Genomic DNA, 17,945 nt, shown 5'->3' on the forward strand with positions numbered 1-17,945 from the left:
AGGTGAAGATGATAAAACGTGCTGCTAGCGGGTTAGGGCTACGCGGGCCGAGGGATGATATCACGAGGGGACTGTGGTGGGAGGACGAAGTTGTTTGGTGTTTCGGAACGGAAAGCAATATGGGGGGAAAGGTGTGGGAGGGCTAGCCAATCTTACTTGGGCAGGCGGTCAAGCACGAATATTATAACTATAACGGTGGTGCGCAGAGTTACACCCATGACGGAAACGAAGGGGGGCGGGTTTGCAAAGCCCGGTGAACGGTGCGACATGCACTACATTTTTAACCCACTATTACTTGGTGCTTGACGTGAGTGATAAGACACTTTCCCATGACCTATTCAGTGCTTCTTTTCGTCAGTTTCCGTCGTCATTTTAACTGACAGAGGTCAGGGCTTGGGGCTCCAGATAAGCCCCTGTTCCTGCAGGACAAGCCTGAACCTGTCGACGAACGGTTTCTTCGGCCTTCTTAATTAAGCCTGGCCTCGTTGCCTCGTTCCCTCGTTCTACCTCCGTCTCGGTGGTTCCAGAAAACGGACAGACAATAAAAGGAGGCTGGGGTGAGGGGTCGCGATCCGTTCTGTCCCTGAATATGCGAATTGCCCTACGGATCTCGTACCTCGAGCCGAACCACAACTTCCCACAACGCAAAACTTGATTTTTTTTTTCCTCCACTGGTAAGTTATTGGGCGACACTGGTGGTGGAGGGCAGGATAATGAAGTCATATGAGTTGTTGGTGGGAGGAGAGTCGATTTCATGGGTTCGATTTCGTTCTGTCACGAAATGGTGGGTGGGTAAATCGATGCATGTTGCAGCCACTTGGAAGACGATTTGGAGGACCTCTGTGAATAACCGTAGCAGGTAATTACCGTACGGATATCCATATGAATATCTGTTCCGTCTCTTTACCAGCACAAGAACAGCACATACCGGAATGCCTCAACCAAAGTCTTCGAGACTTCGAACATTGGGAGCACTGATTGCCAAGTAGGATTAAAACGCGTTTGAATTCTCTAGGTAAGTGGTGGATGGAAAATAAAGCGATCCCGACCTCCTAAAAATTCGTTAGGTATGCTCCATCGCCCCTCTCATTTATTTCCACCCAGGGTATCAGGTTAAGCAACGCCAAAAGTCACGCACCGCGGCAATTCTTTCGCTTCCTCTGCTCATCATCCTTGCCGCTTGCTGTTCCGAAGATCTCATGTCTATTGACCAGCCTCGGCCTGCTTCTGAATATCGTGCTCAGCACCTCGCTGCTGCGTCTTTCCAACATCGTGCAGGTTTTCGTAGTGTTGCTGCCCGCTCTCGTCGCCCGTCAGGCTGGCAACGGCGCCGCCGACTGCTCCCTGGATCCGGTTGCCCATGCCAGAGGTCAAGTCGTTGATCTGGCCTCGGGCCTCCTGTTGTTGCCCTTCGCGGTTCTGTTGCCGGCCCTGCTCCTTGAGCTCCTGAGAAGACCCAGTTAGTTTTGACTCGAACGGAAAGAAAGGAATCGTGTTTGAGTGCTTACCGCCGAGCCTACAAGACCGCCAACGGTCTCCTTGGCCGCGCCCATCGTCTGGTTCCATCCACCGCTGCTACGGTCCGGGTCATCCTTGGTCACGGCGCCCGAGGAAGAGGCAGCGAACCCAGGGAGTTTGGCCGTGGCGTGCGAAGCGTCGTATTCCGCTTGGGCCTGTTCCTTCTTGATTTCGCCCTTGTTCTGATCGCCAGTGTTGCCGGTCAGGCTACCCACGAGGTTCTGGGCGGCGCCAGTGGCCGAGTCGATGTACGACTGGAGGGTGGAAGTGGTGTCCTTGTTCTCGTTGGCCATTGTGTGTAGGTACGATGCGATGAAAGTATTAATAGGTTAAAGGGTTGTCGGTATTTTTTTCTTGCTGTTGAGATGGTCTGGTTGGATACTCTGTAGGTAATTCAAAACTCGGAAGGTCGAGAGGTCCTCTTTATATATTCTATTCTACGCTGCCGTCTGAAAACACCTACGTAACTCTCTTGGAAGGCGGGTCCGTTCTTAGCCGCTATCGTGTTGGTTGCTCCATCCTTGTGTGGTGTCATTGTTCTGGAGAAGCTACTACCCTATATGTACGGAGTACTCGTGTCTCCGTCCTACCTTACGGATCGACGTACGGCATAATTAAGGTGGGCAGGGCAGCTGCGATGACATCATCTCAGCTACACCCGCCGAGCTCGGCCTGCATTGTACACTGTACAAAGGGATCAAGTCCCGAACCAAGCCGAAACCGTATGTTTCCCGCTCATCAGGGTCCCTTACATGAAGAAGGACCCAGGAACGCCATTTGAGGCTTCCGGGTTCACTGTTGCTTGCATGCGACTCCCACGACATAACCTAAACCACTTCCGCCGAGACCCGTCTCAATCAACTGCGAAATAACTACCAGGCACCTAGAGACGAGAGACGAGGCGTGGTGGCTCGTCTCAATGCAATGCGACTCTCCGCTCCGCTCATGTCCATGATTACCGCTGAATGCCAGTCGGCGCATCTCAATTTGTTCTGGCAATTAAGTGGTGCTTAGATGTATGAATACAGCCACAGTCTGTCCGTGTATTTTTTCTTTACACTTCCTCATCCGCTTCATCATTTCCACGACTGAATTTTCCATTTACATGTCTGTGCCGCTGCCTCTCTGGTCGCGAACACCTTTGAACCCGCTTTCCTGAACTCCAAAACCCCGTAAAAGAAAGAATGATAAAAACATATCGAAAAGAACTGTTACGACTCTTAGCCAAGTCGAAACTTGCATGTTGCTACAGAAGGATCAGATCGGATATTGCCGTGATGATTGGGGAAAGCCAGTCCATTGCTCAGCGCTTTTGGCGACTCGATGGCACTGTTTAATGCTGGCTCCACTGAATCGTGCTGAGGTCAACGCCGTCCTGGACGAGCTCCCACAGAGGGCTCAGCTCGCGGAGGAAGTCGACCCGCTCCTTCACGGCCTTCAGCACATAGTCGATCTCGGCTTCGGTAGTGAACCGACCGATGCCAAACCGAATGCTGCTATGCGCGCTTTCATCGCTATTTCCGAGCGCCCTTAGGACGTAGCTAGGTTCGAGCGATGCGGACGTGCAGGCACTGCCAGACGAGAGGGCAATGTCCTTGAGGGCCATGAGGAGGGATTCACCCTCAACATAAGCAAACGAGACGTTGACGCAACCGGGGTAGAAATGCTCGGGATCACCGTTCTGCGTTGTATGCTCGAGGGAGAGAAGGCCCTTCAGGAGTCGATCCGAGAGCTTTTTGACACGCTTCGCATCATACTGGGAGTCAGGTCAGCTTTCGAACTCTCTTCCAAGAAGATGAATAAACAATCTGACGAGACGTGAGAGAGAGAAAATATTTTTCAGACTGGGTGCTTTGTTACAACAAATGTCCTTGTCACGGGACATTCAGAAAGCCATGCATGTATAATAGAGCAGATCATCATAAAAAGAGCTGGGGGGGACGAAAGTGTGAAAGTGGCAAGGCTGGAAAAGTGACATACCTCCATATCCTCGTAGGCGATGCGGCACGCCTCGCCGAAGCCGGCGGCCAGGGCCGGCGCCAGCGTGCCGCTTCGGAGACCTCTCTCTTGACCGCCACCAGTGATGAGAGGATCCAGGCGAACACGAGGTCGCCGCCGGACGTAGCAGGCCCCAATGCCCTTGGGTCCGTAGATCTTATGGGAAGAAATGGACATCAAGTCGATGTTCATAGCATTGACGTCCAAGGGGATCTTGCCGACAGCTTGGGCGGCATCGGTATGGAAAAAGACCTTCTTGCTGCGGCATAGCTTACCGATCTCCTCGATGGGTTGTATGACGCCGATTTCGTTGTTGACAGTCATGACGCTGACAAGCGCCGTCTCCGGCTTGATGGCCGCCTCCAGCTCGGCCATGTCGATCCTGCCGCTCTGCTGGACAGGCAGGTATGTGACCTCGAAACCGTCATCCTGTAAATGTCGGCAGCTATCGAGGACGCACTTGTGCTCGGTCTGCGTGGTGATGATGTGCTTCTTCTTGCCTGAGCGTCCAAAGAATCTCGCCACGCCCTTGATGCTCATGTTGTTGCTCTCGGTCGCGCCGCTTGTGAAGATGATTTCTTTCGGATCCGCCCCGATCAGCCTGGCGATATGCTCACGGGCTTCCTCGACAGCCTTCTCGCTTTCCCACCCGTACGCGTGTGTCCTCGAATGGGGATTGCCGTATAGGCCAGTGTAGAAGGGAAGCATAGCATCTAGGACACGCGGATCTACCGGCGTCGTAGCCTGCATATCAAGATAGATGGGCCGCTGGCCCTCTTCCATGGTCGTTGCCTGTTTGAGGACTTCAGCCATCGGGCTGACCATCATGTTGGAGCCATCTGGGGACTGAGCGGCGACGTTGATGAAGTCGTCCTTGTTCAGCTTTATGGCTGTGTCGACTTTGACTTGAGCATTATCCTGTCTCGACTCTGAAACGTATCGCCGTTGAGCAACTTGTTGCAGAGGTGCGTTCGCCACCCTTGCTGTTGTCGAAATAAGTGTTCCCGTAGCGGCCGTCCTGCGACAGAGACGGCCCGCCTGCCTCAGCGCCGACGATGAAAGACTTGTCATGATGGGCGGTAGCGATGGAAATAAATGGGCAGAGGACAGGTATGGTCGGAGGAGACAAGCTTCGGAGAGGGGGAAGAGGCGAAGAAAAAAGTGAGTCTCGGCGATATGTATTGGAACTAGCTCGGTATTTTCAGCAAATTACCTAAGGCTTAAACTCGGCCTCCGCTTTCTTTCCGGCTCGGGGATAAGATCCCGTGGATTGATTCGTTGATACATAAGGTACACAGGTCACGACATGCCGTTTCCCTCAGATCGCTGATTATATAAGCTGGGGACGGATCGTTCGGCTTCGGAGAAAGCTTGGAGGTACGTATCAGGATGACGTCGTCAGGTGCTTGGGTTGGAGTGTCAGTCACCAGGCTTCAGACTTCATGAATCCGTGAGCACTGTTCCAATATCTTCTCGATATCCAAGTACGAACTACCGTGTACGTTGAGCTGAACATGTCACGGCTGCGTTATGTAGATCAGCCAACACCACCAGTCTTGTGTTAATAAAACTGACCTTATCCAGACGATAGAACTGAGTAAGATTAGAATGGCGTATAACGGGCTTTCCCGCCCTGACGTACCTTAGTCGACGTGATTCCCTCTGTTACAACACTGATTCCCAATTTGTTCTGTCCGCAGATGTACAAGAGTGGAAGTACTCCTAACCACTTCGACGGACGGATCTGGCGACACGGTATTGTACGCTCAATCGTGTGCAACAAAATCCCAAAGTACGCCAAGCCATCAAGCATGCAACTCAGCCACTGTGCAGTCGTCACCAAGGGGTTCTCCACCAGTGCGAACGAGGGCAATAAGACCATTAATTAGTAAGGAAGACGCCTCTGTCAGGTCCAACTCGCACGCTACACTGGTACCTGCCTACCCATTTGTTGTGGCATTGTGGCATCCGACTTAAATGCCTCCACATGTACCATGACTACATCGCTACGCCTCTTTCATCAGCCTTATTAAGGTCGCAATACCCTCCCTCCCTCACACTGTGGGTTGCCGCACCCAATCTTCCGTCACCATTCAATCTCGACCCCACCAACCTTCCAAGCCTACCTACGACCGCTATCTGAGAACAGCCTCTTCGGACCTTTCGTTTCTGTCACTCGTGGCACGTTTTGTCCTCGCACACCATTTTAGCGCTGCGTAATAATACTCTCAAGAATGAGCTTTCGTGGCTTGCAAAAGAGCCTGAGCAGGGTATGTCAAGCTTCCTCGCCGGCACATGGAGCGGCTCCGACCCGCCTGATCTCTCGACGGAGCGTCAGTCGCAACGTGACGAGATGAAGCAGCCCACGCGGGTCTGTTCGACTCACTGAGGCCCGGGTCGCAAAACATGGCATCAGAAAGATCACCCCTGGAGGACGGATGCGAGGTCGAGGAAATGCTGACACTTGCATTGCTTGCTTTGCTGCTATGTACAGGCCCCTCAACAATTGAAGTCGCGCTTCAACATTGGCGAGCACACCAAAGATGCAGTCTACATTGATGCGGAGCGCCGTTTCGTCGAGCTCGAGACCGAGACAAAGAAGCTGCACGACGAGTCGAAAAAATACTTTGATGCCATCAACGCCATGCTGCAACACCAGCTCGAGTTCAGCAAAGCCATTCAAGAGATCTACAAGCCAATTTCGGGCCGCGTGTCCGATCCTGATAGCATGAAAATTGAGGGAAACCCAGAGGGCATTCGTGCCTGTGAGGAATACGAAGCTGTGGTCAAAGATCTGCAGGAAACCTTAGCGCCGGAGCTCGAGATGATCGAGAATAGGGTGATTCGTCCAGCTACCGAGCTCCTCGACGTCATCAAGGCCATCCGTAAAACCTCTCTCAAGCGCGAACACAAGAGGCTGGATTATGACCGTCGTCGCGCTACACTCAAGAAGTTGCAGGAAAAGAAGGAGCGCAACGCGAAGGACGAGAAGGCTATCTGGAAGGCCGAGGGCGACGTTGAGACGGCAACACAGGAGTTCAATTACTTTAACGACCTTCTCAAGGAAGAGCTTCCCAAACTCTTCGCCCTCGAACAAGAGTTCATCCGACCCCTCTTCCAGTCCTTCTACTACATGCAGCTCAACGTCTTCTACACCCTTCACGAGAAGATGCAGGGTTGCGATATTGGCTACTTCGATCTCACCTTAGACATTGAAGAAGCCTTCCACAGCAAGCGGGGTGACGTAGTCGAGCGGGCGGAGGCCCTCTCCATCGTCAAGTTTAAGACCACCGGCCAAAAGCGTCCTGCCAAGTACGGCCGGCCTAACGCCCTCGAGGGCCCGAAGGCCACAAAACTCCTCACTGCCGGCCCTTCCAGCTCCACTGCTGCCACTACTTCTGCTGCCACTCCGCCTCCCGCCGTCTCCCCATCCCCGGCGTTAAAGTTCCCCGCCTACAGCGCCGTTGGGAAACAGCAACCCGACGGCGACGCCAACCCTCCGCCACCCTACTCACCCGCCCAGGGCAGTGCCGTGAGTCCCGGACTGGCTGCCCTGGCCGCTTCCAAACCTAAGCCGCCTCCTCCCAAGCCAAAGCCTAGCCGCTTAAGCAGCGTCCCGGCCCCGGAAACCGCTGCGGCACTGTATGACTACGACGCGCAGGTTGAAGGTGATCTTAGCTTCCGAGCAGGAGACGTGATCGAGATTGTCAACCGTACCCAGAACGACAATGAGTGGTGGACAGGGAAGCTCAATGGGAAGCAGGGCCAATTCCCAGGTTTGTCGATCTTTTCGCTCTTTCGTCATTTTATGTCTCTGTCTACACTTTCACGCATTGGAGCTATGCTGACGAGGTTACTCTTTTCTCTTCAGGCAACTATGTTCAAGTAAACCCCAGGTGATGACTAAGCATTAACCGGCAGGCGTACGAAGTGCCTTCCGCCGCCTCCATGACGACACGATCTCGGTACATAATGTCCCCTGTTACACTTGGGGAGAGTGTCGGCGATACGACTACGGAACATAGCTGGGATGCATGGTAGTAGCACTCTGGAAGCAAAGTACTTGCCACAATCTTATCCAGCAATAGGCAAAAAATGGGAGCTTGTCGGTCGGCGAAGGCGTCAAGACATCGGCCGCCTTTAGTCGTAGGTGGACTTGTTACAGCTATTGCTTCTGGGGGAACAGGGAGCCTTTATAGATGGGGGTTAATGATGGGGCGGATCTTGGATGATAGCCATCATCGCCGGTGTTGTTAGACAGCATGGCGAGAAAAGAGGGTATATGATGGGGGCAATAGGAGGGAAGGCTATTGAAACGGGGTGCCCTAGGGCCTACCACATCTGATGTTCCATCATCCGAAAAGGGGGAGTTGATTTTCAAACATGTCATTTGTGGCTTCGGACATGGTCTCAGTGACTGAGCTTTTGTCAAAATGCAGCGTCAAAGCAGGAGCCTTGGACTCGGTCTTGGGTGTCAGGTTCTCATGTCGCTGGCTAGAGACGGTCACGCTCACCACTGCCAACGATGCTGACACTTATGGCAGATCAAGACCGTCAGCTTAGACCCACGGCCCCGGAGGCGTTTCTGGAGTTCGCCAAGGGCGAAGTCTGGGTCTGTTTCCTACGTATATGTCCCATAACTCTTCTAAGACGATTCTTTCTGTTTCTTGCACACTTTATGCATGCGTAAATGCTGGCTATGGCGGAAATCCCACCGATACAGTAAGCCAAACACTAGGGGAAGGCTCAGATTCACTCTGATTCTCCTGACTATTGTATAAAGCCAGATTATGTATTAAGTATTCATAAGGGACACCCAACACAAAGCCATGCTATACGTCCTTCAGAGATGGAGAGACACCTCTGAACCTAAGAATAAACCCAATATCAACTATGAAGACTGATATATTTTAGATGATTAATGCGGTGATGAGGTTCTCACAAGACACAAGAATAGATATTGCGACTATATATGGTGGTAACATGGTCCGAATCCAACATTCTATTTCCATGCCGAGCATCCGAGCTATTCAGTTAACAGGGAAAGCCATTGCTGCTCTGAAGTATGTACATTGGTCATGGCCATAAGAAGTTTATCTCTGAGCTTCTGGAATTACACGAGATTGTGCGGCCTTCCTATAAGTGAGCAGAAAGAAATCTTGTAAGTACCTACTCATGTTATGCGAGGTTGACAGAGAGAGGACAGGGTCGTATAGTCTTTATAATAATACTATATGTTTTTTATTAGCTATGGAGTATAAGCTAGAACATGACAACAGAGCGACCCCCCTTCACAGCCATCTTGTAGAATGAATGGATCTGCCACATATCGTGAAAGGGATTGCATGTGCGTATCAGATACGGATGCTTAGGCCACGAGGTCCGAAGGAAGATGCAAGATGCATGATTATGCCTTCGAGTTGTGTTTACAAACAGGAACGGCGAGTCATGGTCCAATCATGAGCGATTCTTCCTCCCGGGAGAAGTTGTATTCGGCACCTTACTCAGTGGGTTGTGTGATTGGGTGTATTACAAATCCCTCACCACTTTCCGCTCTCCGTCTCTCATCGAGTCATCGTTCCCCCCTCTCACCTCTTGAATCTGGGTTGTTGTTATTCAGCAACAGGCCCGAACTGACCTTCATTGCTTCATGAGATTGGATACCATGCAAACTGCTCAAGATGGCGCTCAAGAAGAGCCCATTGATTTCTCATCTCTATGTACTGCCGACATCTTGTTGGAGGTCAGGACGGGCAGAATGAAAAAGATGCCCGGCCTAGAGATCGAGTCGGGTATCGAAAAAGCGATCCGCTCAGGTCCTGTCCGAGTCACCCGCCTAGGTCTGGAAGATGACGAGCACGACCCGATATTCCATGGCGGGGTTGACAAGGCCCTCCACGGCTGTAAGATGCACACATATGATGCACATACTACTTCCTGGCCATCGGCTGGTGTCAAAGCATCGGGGACGCTCCGGCTGATGTTATATTCAACATGGTAGACTGTTGCTCCCATTATCCGAATTGGCGTGCCGAATATCCTGCCGCCGCGGATCGCCTTCGCTGGGGCAGTTTCGGCGAGAACTTTGTCATGCGTCACATGAACGAGCGGAATGTTTGCATCGGCGACGTCTTCTCTGTTGGCGACGAGGTTCTCGTCCAAGTCAGCCTGCCCCGGCAACCGTGCTTCAAGCTGAACCATCGCTTTCACATCAAAAACTTCGCCCCGCAGACGTACCGCACTAGTCGCACGGGGTGGTACTACCGCGTCCTCCGCGAGGGCACAGTCCAGGCCGGCGATGCCGTCACTCTTGTCGAACGTCGATGGCCCAAGTGGACCATCGAGCGGGTGCAGGAGTACCTGCACCGAAACCAGGACGATCTCGCCATGAACGAAGAACTTGCCGCCATAGAGGCCATGGGCGAGGAAAGCCGGGGCGCATTTCGGACACGGGCGGCTAAAGCCAAAGCCAAAGCCAAGGCCAAGGCCAATGCCAATGCCGACAAGGGGCCGAAGGAGAAATGGCGGGACTTCCGTATCATCGATCGCAAGATCCAGACGCCGCGCATTGCGTCTTACATTCTCGAGGCCGTCGCCCCGGATTCGGAGGCGGAGCCCTTTCCACGCGGTGGCACCCACGTCAGACTGCGTCTCCCCAACGGCCTTCAGCGCTCCTATTCCATCGTCTCGGGCGACCCTAACAAGTTCGAATTGGCCGTGGCACTCGAACCGGCCTCGCGAGGCGGGTCCCGTTGGCTGCACAGCCAGGATGCCGCGCCGGAGGCAGGAGCCGTCATCCAAGTCGGCCGCATGACGACGGACGTCCCGAACGCCAGTGCAGCAAGCCACCTCGTTTTCGTCGCGGGAGGGGTCGGCATCACCGCCTTCCTGGCCCTCATCGAGAACAACATCTCTATCCACTTGAGCCTCGAGTTGCATTACGCCGTCCGTTCTGCTGAGGACGTGCCTTTCCGGGACAGGGTCTTCGCGCTTGGATCAGCCCTGCACCTGTACGACGGGGCCAAGGGGGAAAGGATGGACATTGACCAGATCGTGGGCGCGCTCAAGTGGAACAGCCAGCTGTACCTCTGCGGACCGTCGCGGATGATGGCAGCGGCGCGCGAGGCGGTTGGGAAGCATGGAGTGGACGAGAAGGAGGTGCACTTTGAGGCGTTCGAGGCCGAGATGGGCGGCGACCCTTTCGAGGCCGAGGTGGCGAACCGCGATGGTCGAGTGGTGCGGGTCGGGGAGGAAGAGACCCTGCTGGAGGCCCTGAAGAGGGAGTTTGGCAGTGACGCCATGGATAGCAGCTGCGAAGTAGGGAACTGCGGCACTTGCGCGATTGGTGTGAGAAGTGGGCGGGTCGATCATAGGGGTACGGCCCTGTCGAAGGAGGAGAAAGGAGATGCCATGCTAAGCTGTGTGAGCCGAGGGGTTGGGAGGATTACTATTGAAATATAGTCATCTACGGATATATGTCAGGCGAACTATAAATGAACATATAAATGTACATATGCAGTCTATCATGATGGCAGGTCTGGATACTCTACTCATACATCCGTCCGTACGGAGCTTGATGCGACACCGTAAGGGGTCGGGTTGTTTGTTGGTTTGACGACGAGCCACGCCAGGGAGACAAACGCCGCCCCTGTGATTATGTAAGCATTTGAACTCTAAGCTGCGTGCTGACATAATGAGGGGTTAGCCAATGGGAAGCATTAATCTGTGATAAGAGCGATAAGCCAGGGACGATAAGCGTTGTATCTTGCCAAGCCGAAAAAAAGTCCATCCAGACATCCCGTTGACTGGGTTCGCTCTCACTGAAGAACGAAATAGACGAGACGTCACCACACTCCATAACCACAAACCGCCCGCCATGTCATCTTCAACATCCCCTGGGGAGGGCTTCTCCATCCTTCCAATACAGATGCCTCCCGCTCCGTCCTTCCCGACGCCAGCCGTCCACGAAGTGCGCATTCGACGAAACGTGACAAAGATTCCTACAGACATCGACGGCCGAAGCCTTTTCTTGAAAAACGTCCCCGCCGACAGCACCGAAGCTCACTTCCGCGGCCTCTTCGCCTCATTAATCGGACCGGGGCGCTTTGAAAGCATCGCGTTCGAGGACGACCGCAAGAGGAAACTGGGGACCGACCCCGCGCAAGCCACCAAGGTTGCGAATTTCGGGAAGAAGCGGAAGAGGGACGAAAAAGAAGCCGAGGACCACGCCAGAGAGGAGGAGGCAGCTCTCTTGCCCGAGATCTGGACCCGGAGGATACGGAAGAGCGGGAGCAGCGCCATCGTGGTCATGGCGGACGAGAAGAGTGTCGACCTGGCGCTGAAAGCCATCGCCAGGGCCAGGAAAACCACCAAGTACCCCGTCTGGGGCGCCGGCGTGCCGGGGGAGGCACCCGGGCTCGGCGCCGCGTGGATGACGTCCCACCTCCAGGTGTCGCGGTGCGACAAGACGGGCACGCAAAAGGCGGTGCACGCGTTCTTCACGGTGTTCAACCGCAAGGAGAAGGAGGCGGCGGAGATGGCGAAGAGGTTGCGCAACGAGCCAGACGAGGACGGGTTCGTGACGGTGACGCGCGGGGGCCGCACGGCGCCGGCGACGAGGAACGAGGCCGAGGTGGCGCGGCAGAAGATGCTGGAGAAGGAGTCCAGGAAGAAGGAGAGCATGAAGGATTTCTACCGGTTCCAGCTCCGCGAGAGGCGCAAGGAGGAGCAGGCGGCGCTTATGCGGCGGTTCGACGAGGACCGGAAGAAGGTGTTTACCATGAAGGAGAAGCGGGCAAAGTTCAGGCCAGAGACATGAAATCATGTGGGGGTTGTACACGATCTGGTCGTCGCGGGTCCCGGGTGGCTCTGTTCCAGGTTAGTGTCCCATTTTCTTCCCTTTTATTGTTAATTTTTTTAACGATCTGGACCATCATTCCCCATCTTCTTTGCCTCTTAATGATGACGTACGCGGGGCCAGCAGAGCATCTCGAAAGGAATGATGAGGCTTCTGTCTTGACTTCCTGCCGGGGTGCGACGTTGAAAAACACCGCGCCAATACATCTTCTCAAACTCGTACTGAAATGAAGCATATCACCTCTGTTTTCTTCCCTGGTTAGAGACGCCGTGATGCCAGGCTCCCCGCTGACAGGACCGCTAGTTTTGGCTGCGAACTACATACGCATACTGGATTTGAAGCAATTGGGGATGGCTTGTCCGGGCGTGAAGACTGTCGTATAACATGCGCCCAGACGACCAACGACTGAAGAGACTTTTGTCTTATTTTCTTGTCCCATCAAAGAAACTCTTCGAGCCACACCCAGCGCTCAACGAGGCCTTGATATCAACAAATGGGCGGACAGCTAGACGGGACCTTGTTGAGATGGATGATGCTAGTTGGCAGGGGTATATGGATTGAGTCGTTTATCATGGACTTGCGGGTTCTGAGAAACCGGACATTACACACCGGAAGACAACTCCGTTCCCCGAGAGCGATTCTACGCACCACTTAAAGAGAGGAGAAGAGAAGCCGCGAGATGATTTCAACGTCAGAAGAGCGACACTGTGACAGGCATGCGTATTTATGCTTATTCTAGGTAGGCAACCTCATACCCACGACAATATATGCTGCCTGAGGTCCATAGCCTTGGTGGCGGTTCGCGAGTGAATCGACGTTCCATCATATTATGTCAATCCTTGGCCCGATTGTTTATGTTTTATATATATAAAATAATAATAATAAGCCCGATGACGGATGTCGTTTCTTGAATGAGGAGGTATGCCTTGAAGCGAGTCTCGGGTCGATGTCTCACTTGGCGAATTTCTGGAACAAAAAGAAGAAGGAAAACGGGAAAAAAGGACGACTGTCACTACCAGCCGTAGAGCCCTGATCTACACATACATACGAAGGACTTCGTGCTATGCAGAGGGAGTGTATTGACGGATTAACGGCATTGGTCGGTGTCCGAAGAGCGTAAATAGTTCGTATGAATGGAGAGAATACGAGCGGAAGATCCCGAAATCCCCACCACGCTGATCTTTAAAACGAATGTCACAATTATTACTAAGCCCTACCGACACCAGCGAACAACCGCCTGATGGACCAATGCAGTGTCGTTCATGAAATTCCTCATCCCAGGGGAATATGTATTGCATGCTCCTCCTCATGGCCAGCCCACCCACCGATCTGGGTCACCGATAATCCATATGTACATATGTACATAGGTAGTGGATTACCTTTCCTTAGCCAGGGGCAAGGCGAGCTGACGGGCCATCGAATGAGCTTGTTCCTGGTCCCATACGGTCTAAAACTTGACCTGTGTTCTGCAAGGTACAACGTACGGCTGCAAGGTCCAAACCAAAGTACGGATTTCGGTCGAAGCATCCGGATCGCTTACAACGTCCAACGTAAAGCCGCGGCTAGGCAGGGGACAGGGGTAATTATCCGCGTGTTACCGGAATTCATGGCATGCTGGTTTTCTGCACAGCACTCTGCTTATCATTATATTCGTACCTCCGTCCTTCGTACGGTCTTACGAAAACATCCATTGCCAGTCCAGTCGTGGGACAGGCTTCTTCAAGCACGAAATTATACGAAATTATCCTACGGAATATATGCTCTTCGTTCTTCTTGGCCCTTCGTACTTCGTAGATGCACCGTTGCTGACGTGAGGGTCATGGCGGATTCCGAATTGGTGATTACAGACGCAACCGAGCTCGTGGCCGGCCGGCTGTCTGTATCTGACATACCAAACGGGAAGAGGCTATTGTGTCCTCGCATTGTTTTATTAGTCTAGACGGTTAGTTCTCCCAAAACGATTCTGCCCTGAGCCTCTGGTGCAGTGGTGTCCCCGTGAGACCAATGGGAAATATCTCATGTATCTGATGGTGACGCTAATGACCGCCTCGCTAAAGCCTAGGTAGAGTCCTTAACGGCTTCAGCCCTTTGGGCTCGCGTGGCTATTATGTACGTTGGAAGAAGAGAGGTCAACGGAACCACCGGATGCTAGCCCTAAGCACCTACGTTGTACCTTACCCGGTAAGACTTGGGCATGTGCTCCTTCGGGGGAACGCTTCGTCACTCCCCCCTGCCCCTCCCCCTTTTCATCACTAAGGTAAGGTACCTTATGATGGTGGGCTTGAACGAAGTACTTCGTAGGTAGGTCTAAAGGGGGAAGGAAGTGAGGAAAGAGAGACTTGCCAAAGTAACAAACAACCTTTAAAGACCTCCTTCCTTTGTGATGTCTTCCTTCCCCCTTCCCCCTTCCCCTCCCTTTCTTGCCTTTCTCTCCTCTTCACTTTCACGCCGTTTCCGTGAGGTCATCAAGCACATCGCCTTCCTGCGAGACACATCTTGAGCTTCAAGCTCGTCCAGAGACGTTATCTTACGTCAAGACACTCGTTTTCGATCTTTCGATCTTACTACTTACTCAACTCAATCTTTTATTCCCATCCCATATACATCTCATATATATCCCATATGTATCCTATATAGATATATCTCATATATTATCTTTAATATCATGGCCCCCTCCGTTACATCTCTCGCCCTCGCGGCTCTGGCCTTCGTCGGCGACGTCAGGGCTACCAAGTACACCCTCGAGGACACGTACAACCATCTGAACTTCTTTGACAAGTTCAACTTCTTCGAGAGCCGATATGGTACTGGTGATTATAACGATGTGGACCCTACTTGGGGCTACATCAATTACCGCAACCGGGCAGATGCAGAGGCTCTGGGCCTCATCGCGACCGTTGGTGAGGAAGTCTATTTGGGCGTCGACCACATGAGCATCACAGAGTATCCCGGTATGGGCCGCAGCAGTGTGAGGGTGGAGAGCAAGGCCACATACAATAAGGGGCTCTTCATTGCCCGTCTGCGGTACATGGCCTGCCTTGTAAGCTATTCAAGCCCTTTCCCAGCCACCTCTTATTTTTACTTATACCTTGATATGCTTGTTGTATGCCAAAAAGGACGGCGTATCCTAGCTGGTCTACGGGCGACCCTTGGCCCAAGGCTGGCGAGCTCGACTGGTATGAAGGTTGGAACGACCAGGTACAGTCCCGTCTCTCTATCCATGTTCATCTTACACTTACATTTTCATCTTTATCTTCATTCCCTCTTTCCTTTCTCCTTCCTTCCCCCTCCCCTTGACTGGACCTGGATAAACTGACGAACAAGGGCTTAGACTGTCAACACACCCGTCATCCACACCGGCCGCGCATCGGAGAACGGGACATGCTATCTGGGCAACGAGGGCCAGACCTCGACAGTGACCCACGCCAACTGCGACAACTTCGGCGGTCTCTGGGACAACCATGGCTGCACCACCGAAGCAACCCAGGCCGACCCCTGGGGATCGTCCAACGGCGGCGTCTACGCGGTGTAGTGGACCGACGACTATATAAAGTTCTTCTCCTGGCACCACGATGCCGCTCCTCTCGACATCGACAGCGACGAACCCGACACCCAGCTCTGGGGCACCCCCTCCGTCCTCGTCGCCAACGACCTCTGCAACATCGACGGCCACTTCGCCGACCAGAGGCTCAGTCTCAACATCAACTTCTGCGGCGCCGCTGGCCTGAGCCACATCTGGGGCGAGAGCTGCAGTGGCAAGACCCAGGAAGAGGTGTGCAGCAACTACGTCGCTAACAACCCGTACGATTTCGCGGACGTTTACTGGCTGATTCAGGACATTCGCGTCTTTGCCCAAGCTCCTCCGGCAGAGCCTAGCTCCTCCAGCGCCGTTCCGTCTTCCGCGTTCCCCTCCAGCGACATTTCCTCCTCGATCGTCTCCTCCAGCGATGTTCCCGTCTCTGCCATCCCCAGCAGCTCGGAGCCTCCCATCGTGATGCCTTCCCCCACCTTCCCCCCCAGCAATGTTTCCGTCTCTGCAACTGAGACCTCGGCCCCAGCCAGCGAGATTACCGTCGACGTCCCGAGCTCCTCCAAGGTGCCGACCCTGACGTTCCCGACTTTCCACTTCACCAACAGCTCGGCTCCTGAGCCGCCCGCGACCTCGAACGTGGTGCCCGCGCCGACCACCACTCCGGATGTCGTTTTGCCACCGACTACTCGCTTCATCCCCTCGACCGTCTACACCACCCGCATCATCACCGTGACCAGCTGCCCCCCCACGGTCCCCGACTGCCCCGGCACCGGCCCTGGAAACCCGGGTTATGTCGTGACCGAGACGGTCCCGCTCTACACCACCGTCTGCCCCGTCGTCGTGTCCACCCGGACCATCAAGCGCATCCACTCCGTCACCTCTTGCCCCCCTTCGGTCCCCACGACCGCTTGTCCTTATGGAAGCATCACGACTGAGACCCTCACAACGACCATCACTCGCGTCCTTGATGGTGGTCTTCCCGTCCCCACTACCGTCGATACCGTCTCTATCCCCTCGCCTTCCGCGCTTGCGGGCCATGACGACCACGACGACCATGAGGGTGACAAGGGCGAGCACCCAGTTGACGGTGAGCGCCCGGATGAGGGGGACCATGGCGATGTAGGTCACGGTCCTACCACGACCGTGTACAGCGAGGAGACCGCCACCATCATCCCCGTCCCCGTCGATACTCCTGGACCTGCGCCTCCTCACAACAACTTCACCGTCCCTTCGATTCCCGCACCTGGTGGTGCCGTAGAATCCGGCCTTCCCGAGTTTAGCGGCGCTGTTCGTCAAGGCGCCAGTTTCGGTGCCGGCTTCGCATTGCTCTTCGTCGCCGGCCTTCTTCTGTAAACAATCACGACGATAACCCTCCACCAATAGCGTCTACACATACGCTCGTTCGTTCGACTTTGATGCGCGGGAAGGGGGAGAGTCAGGCCAAGTCGTTTGTTTGTTCAACAGTAGACAGATTAGAGAGCCAGTGGGAGTTGAGAAGAAGGCATGCAGGTGCACTAAGGACAAGGAAGGCTTCGATGAATCAGGCATTTTTCATCGAGATGACTGCCTGACAGATTACAACCCTCGGAGTCACCTATCGTCCCTCTTCTCTCGTCCCTTCCGATATTAATCTTCGTATACTCCAGTTAAACATATATTACTTTTAATTTAAACCAGGACATGTGACATCATTTCCACCGTCTCAACATTTATACTGTGCATGGAACGTCCTTGAGTAAATCTTTCTTTGGTTTGTCTCTATATAGACGCTCACGACCATGCTCAACCGATGTAGGCCCCAAGTAATTTTTTCTTCGTTTTCTGTAGTGTTACAAAGTGATCGCTCTCTTAGATATATTGAGAGGATGTGATGTGTGTCGATGACCCCTACCACCCAAGTCGCCACAACGCAGCGACAGAAGATTCGTATTTCAAAAAGAGATGCGCTTTGACTCCTTTCCGTCCCAGCATCTGGGCTCTTCCGGTCGTTCCCTAAAAAACAAGAATAGGAGGGACGGAATAAGGAGAAGAAAAAAAAAA

The 17,945-nt window shown here is 53.5% G+C and overlaps 7 protein-coding genes across 7 annotated transcripts; 4 read left to right on the forward strand and 3 right to left on the reverse strand.

Annotated features, from left to right (window-relative positions):
* Positions 1-339: 339 nt before the first annotated feature.
* On the reverse strand, positions 340-980 carry SODALDRAFT_204543 (hypothetical protein). Its single transcript, XM_028607232.1, has 2 exons — positions 929-980; positions 340-840 (listed from the first exon to the last, which is right to left on the reverse strand). The coding sequence occupies exon 2, from the start codon at positions 754-756 to the stop codon at positions 373-375; it is 384 nt and encodes a 127-aa protein (XP_028465548.1). The 5' UTR covers positions 757-840; positions 929-980; the 3' UTR covers positions 340-372.
* SODALDRAFT_334872 (hypothetical protein) lies at positions 734-2,038 on the reverse strand. Its single transcript, XM_028612315.1, has 3 exons — positions 1,509-2,038; positions 929-1,446; positions 734-840 (listed from the first exon to the last, which is right to left on the reverse strand). The coding sequence occupies exons 1-2, from the start codon at positions 1,809-1,811 to the stop codon at positions 1,204-1,206; spliced, it is 546 nt and encodes a 181-aa protein (XP_028465549.1). The 5' UTR covers positions 1,812-2,038; the 3' UTR covers positions 734-840; positions 929-1,203.
* An 813-nt stretch (positions 2,039-2,851) lies between these two features.
* SODALDRAFT_361478 (cysteine desulfurase) lies at positions 2,852-4,587 on the reverse strand (the record flags this gene model as incomplete). The annotated part of the gene is made up of 3 exons (XM_028614373.1): positions 2,852-3,274; positions 3,332-3,388; positions 3,499-4,587. 3 exons carry the CDS (start codon positions 4,585-4,587, stop codon positions 2,852-2,854), a joined length of 1,569 nt encoding a protein of 522 aa, XP_028465550.1.
* A 318-nt stretch (positions 4,588-4,905) lies between these two features.
* On the forward strand, positions 4,906-7,416 carry SODALDRAFT_361479 (BAR-domain-containing protein; the record flags this gene model as incomplete). The annotated part of the gene is made up of 8 exons (XM_028614374.1): positions 4,906-4,918; positions 4,972-5,069; positions 5,217-5,276; positions 5,310-5,404; positions 5,541-5,701; positions 5,775-5,887; positions 6,011-7,292; positions 7,388-7,416. The coding sequence occupies 8 exons, from the start codon at positions 4,906-4,908 to the stop codon at positions 7,414-7,416; spliced, it is 1,851 nt and encodes a 616-aa protein (XP_028465551.1).
* Positions 7,417-9,105: 1,689 nt separating this feature from the next.
* SODALDRAFT_334875 (MOSC domain-containing protein) lies at positions 9,106-11,151 on the forward strand. The gene is made up of 2 exons (XM_028612316.1): positions 9,106-9,419; positions 9,518-11,151. The coding sequence occupies exons 1-2, from the start codon at positions 9,284-9,286 to the stop codon at positions 10,975-10,977; spliced, it is 1,596 nt and encodes a 531-aa protein (XP_028465552.1). The 5' UTR covers positions 9,106-9,283; the 3' UTR covers positions 10,978-11,151.
* A 241-nt stretch (positions 11,152-11,392) lies between these two features.
* SODALDRAFT_280353 (meiotic recombination protein DMC1) lies at positions 11,393-12,334 on the forward strand (the record flags this gene model as incomplete). The annotated part of the gene is made up of 1 exon (XM_028608231.1): positions 11,393-12,334. One exon carries the CDS (start codon positions 11,393-11,395, stop codon positions 12,332-12,334), a length of 942 nt encoding a protein of 313 aa, XP_028465553.1.
* A 2,704-nt stretch (positions 12,335-15,038) lies between these two features.
* On the forward strand, positions 15,039-17,258 carry SODALDRAFT_325283 (hypothetical protein; the record flags this gene model as incomplete). Its single annotated transcript, XM_028609969.1, has 3 exons — positions 15,039-15,413; positions 15,705-15,899; positions 15,990-17,258. 3 exons carry the CDS (start codon positions 15,039-15,041, stop codon positions 17,256-17,258), a joined length of 1,839 nt encoding a protein of 612 aa, XP_028465554.1.
* Positions 17,259-17,945: the final 687 nt, after the last annotated feature.

Source organism: Sodiomyces alkalinus, assembly GCF_003711515.1.
Source record: "Sodiomyces alkalinus F11 unplaced genomic scaffold SODALscaffold_7, whole genome shotgun sequence".
NCBI classification, from domain to species: Eukaryota; Fungi; Ascomycota; class Sordariomycetes; order Glomerellales; family Plectosphaerellaceae; genus Sodiomyces; species Sodiomyces alkalinus.

Coding starts and splice junctions, on each gene's coding strand:
- SODALDRAFT_204543 (XM_028607232.1), bottom strand. CDS start 756: ATGAAATCGACTCTCCTCCCACCAACAACTCATATGACTTCATTATCC.
- SODALDRAFT_334872 (XM_028612315.1), bottom strand. CDS start 1,811: ATGGCCAACGAGAACAAGGACACCACTTCCACCCTCCAGTCGTACATC. Junction 1,447..1,508: donor GCGGTCTTGTAGGCTCGGCG/GTAAGCACTCAA, acceptor GGGTCTTCTCAG/GAGCTCAAGGAGCAGGGCCG.
- SODALDRAFT_334875 (XM_028612316.1), top strand. CDS start 9,284: ATGCCCGGCCTAGAGATCGAGTCGGGTATCGAAAAAGCGATCCGCTCA. Junction 9,420..9,517: donor TGACAAGGCCCTCCACGGCT/GTAAGATGCACA, acceptor TCAACATGGTAG/ACTGTTGCTCCCATTATCCG.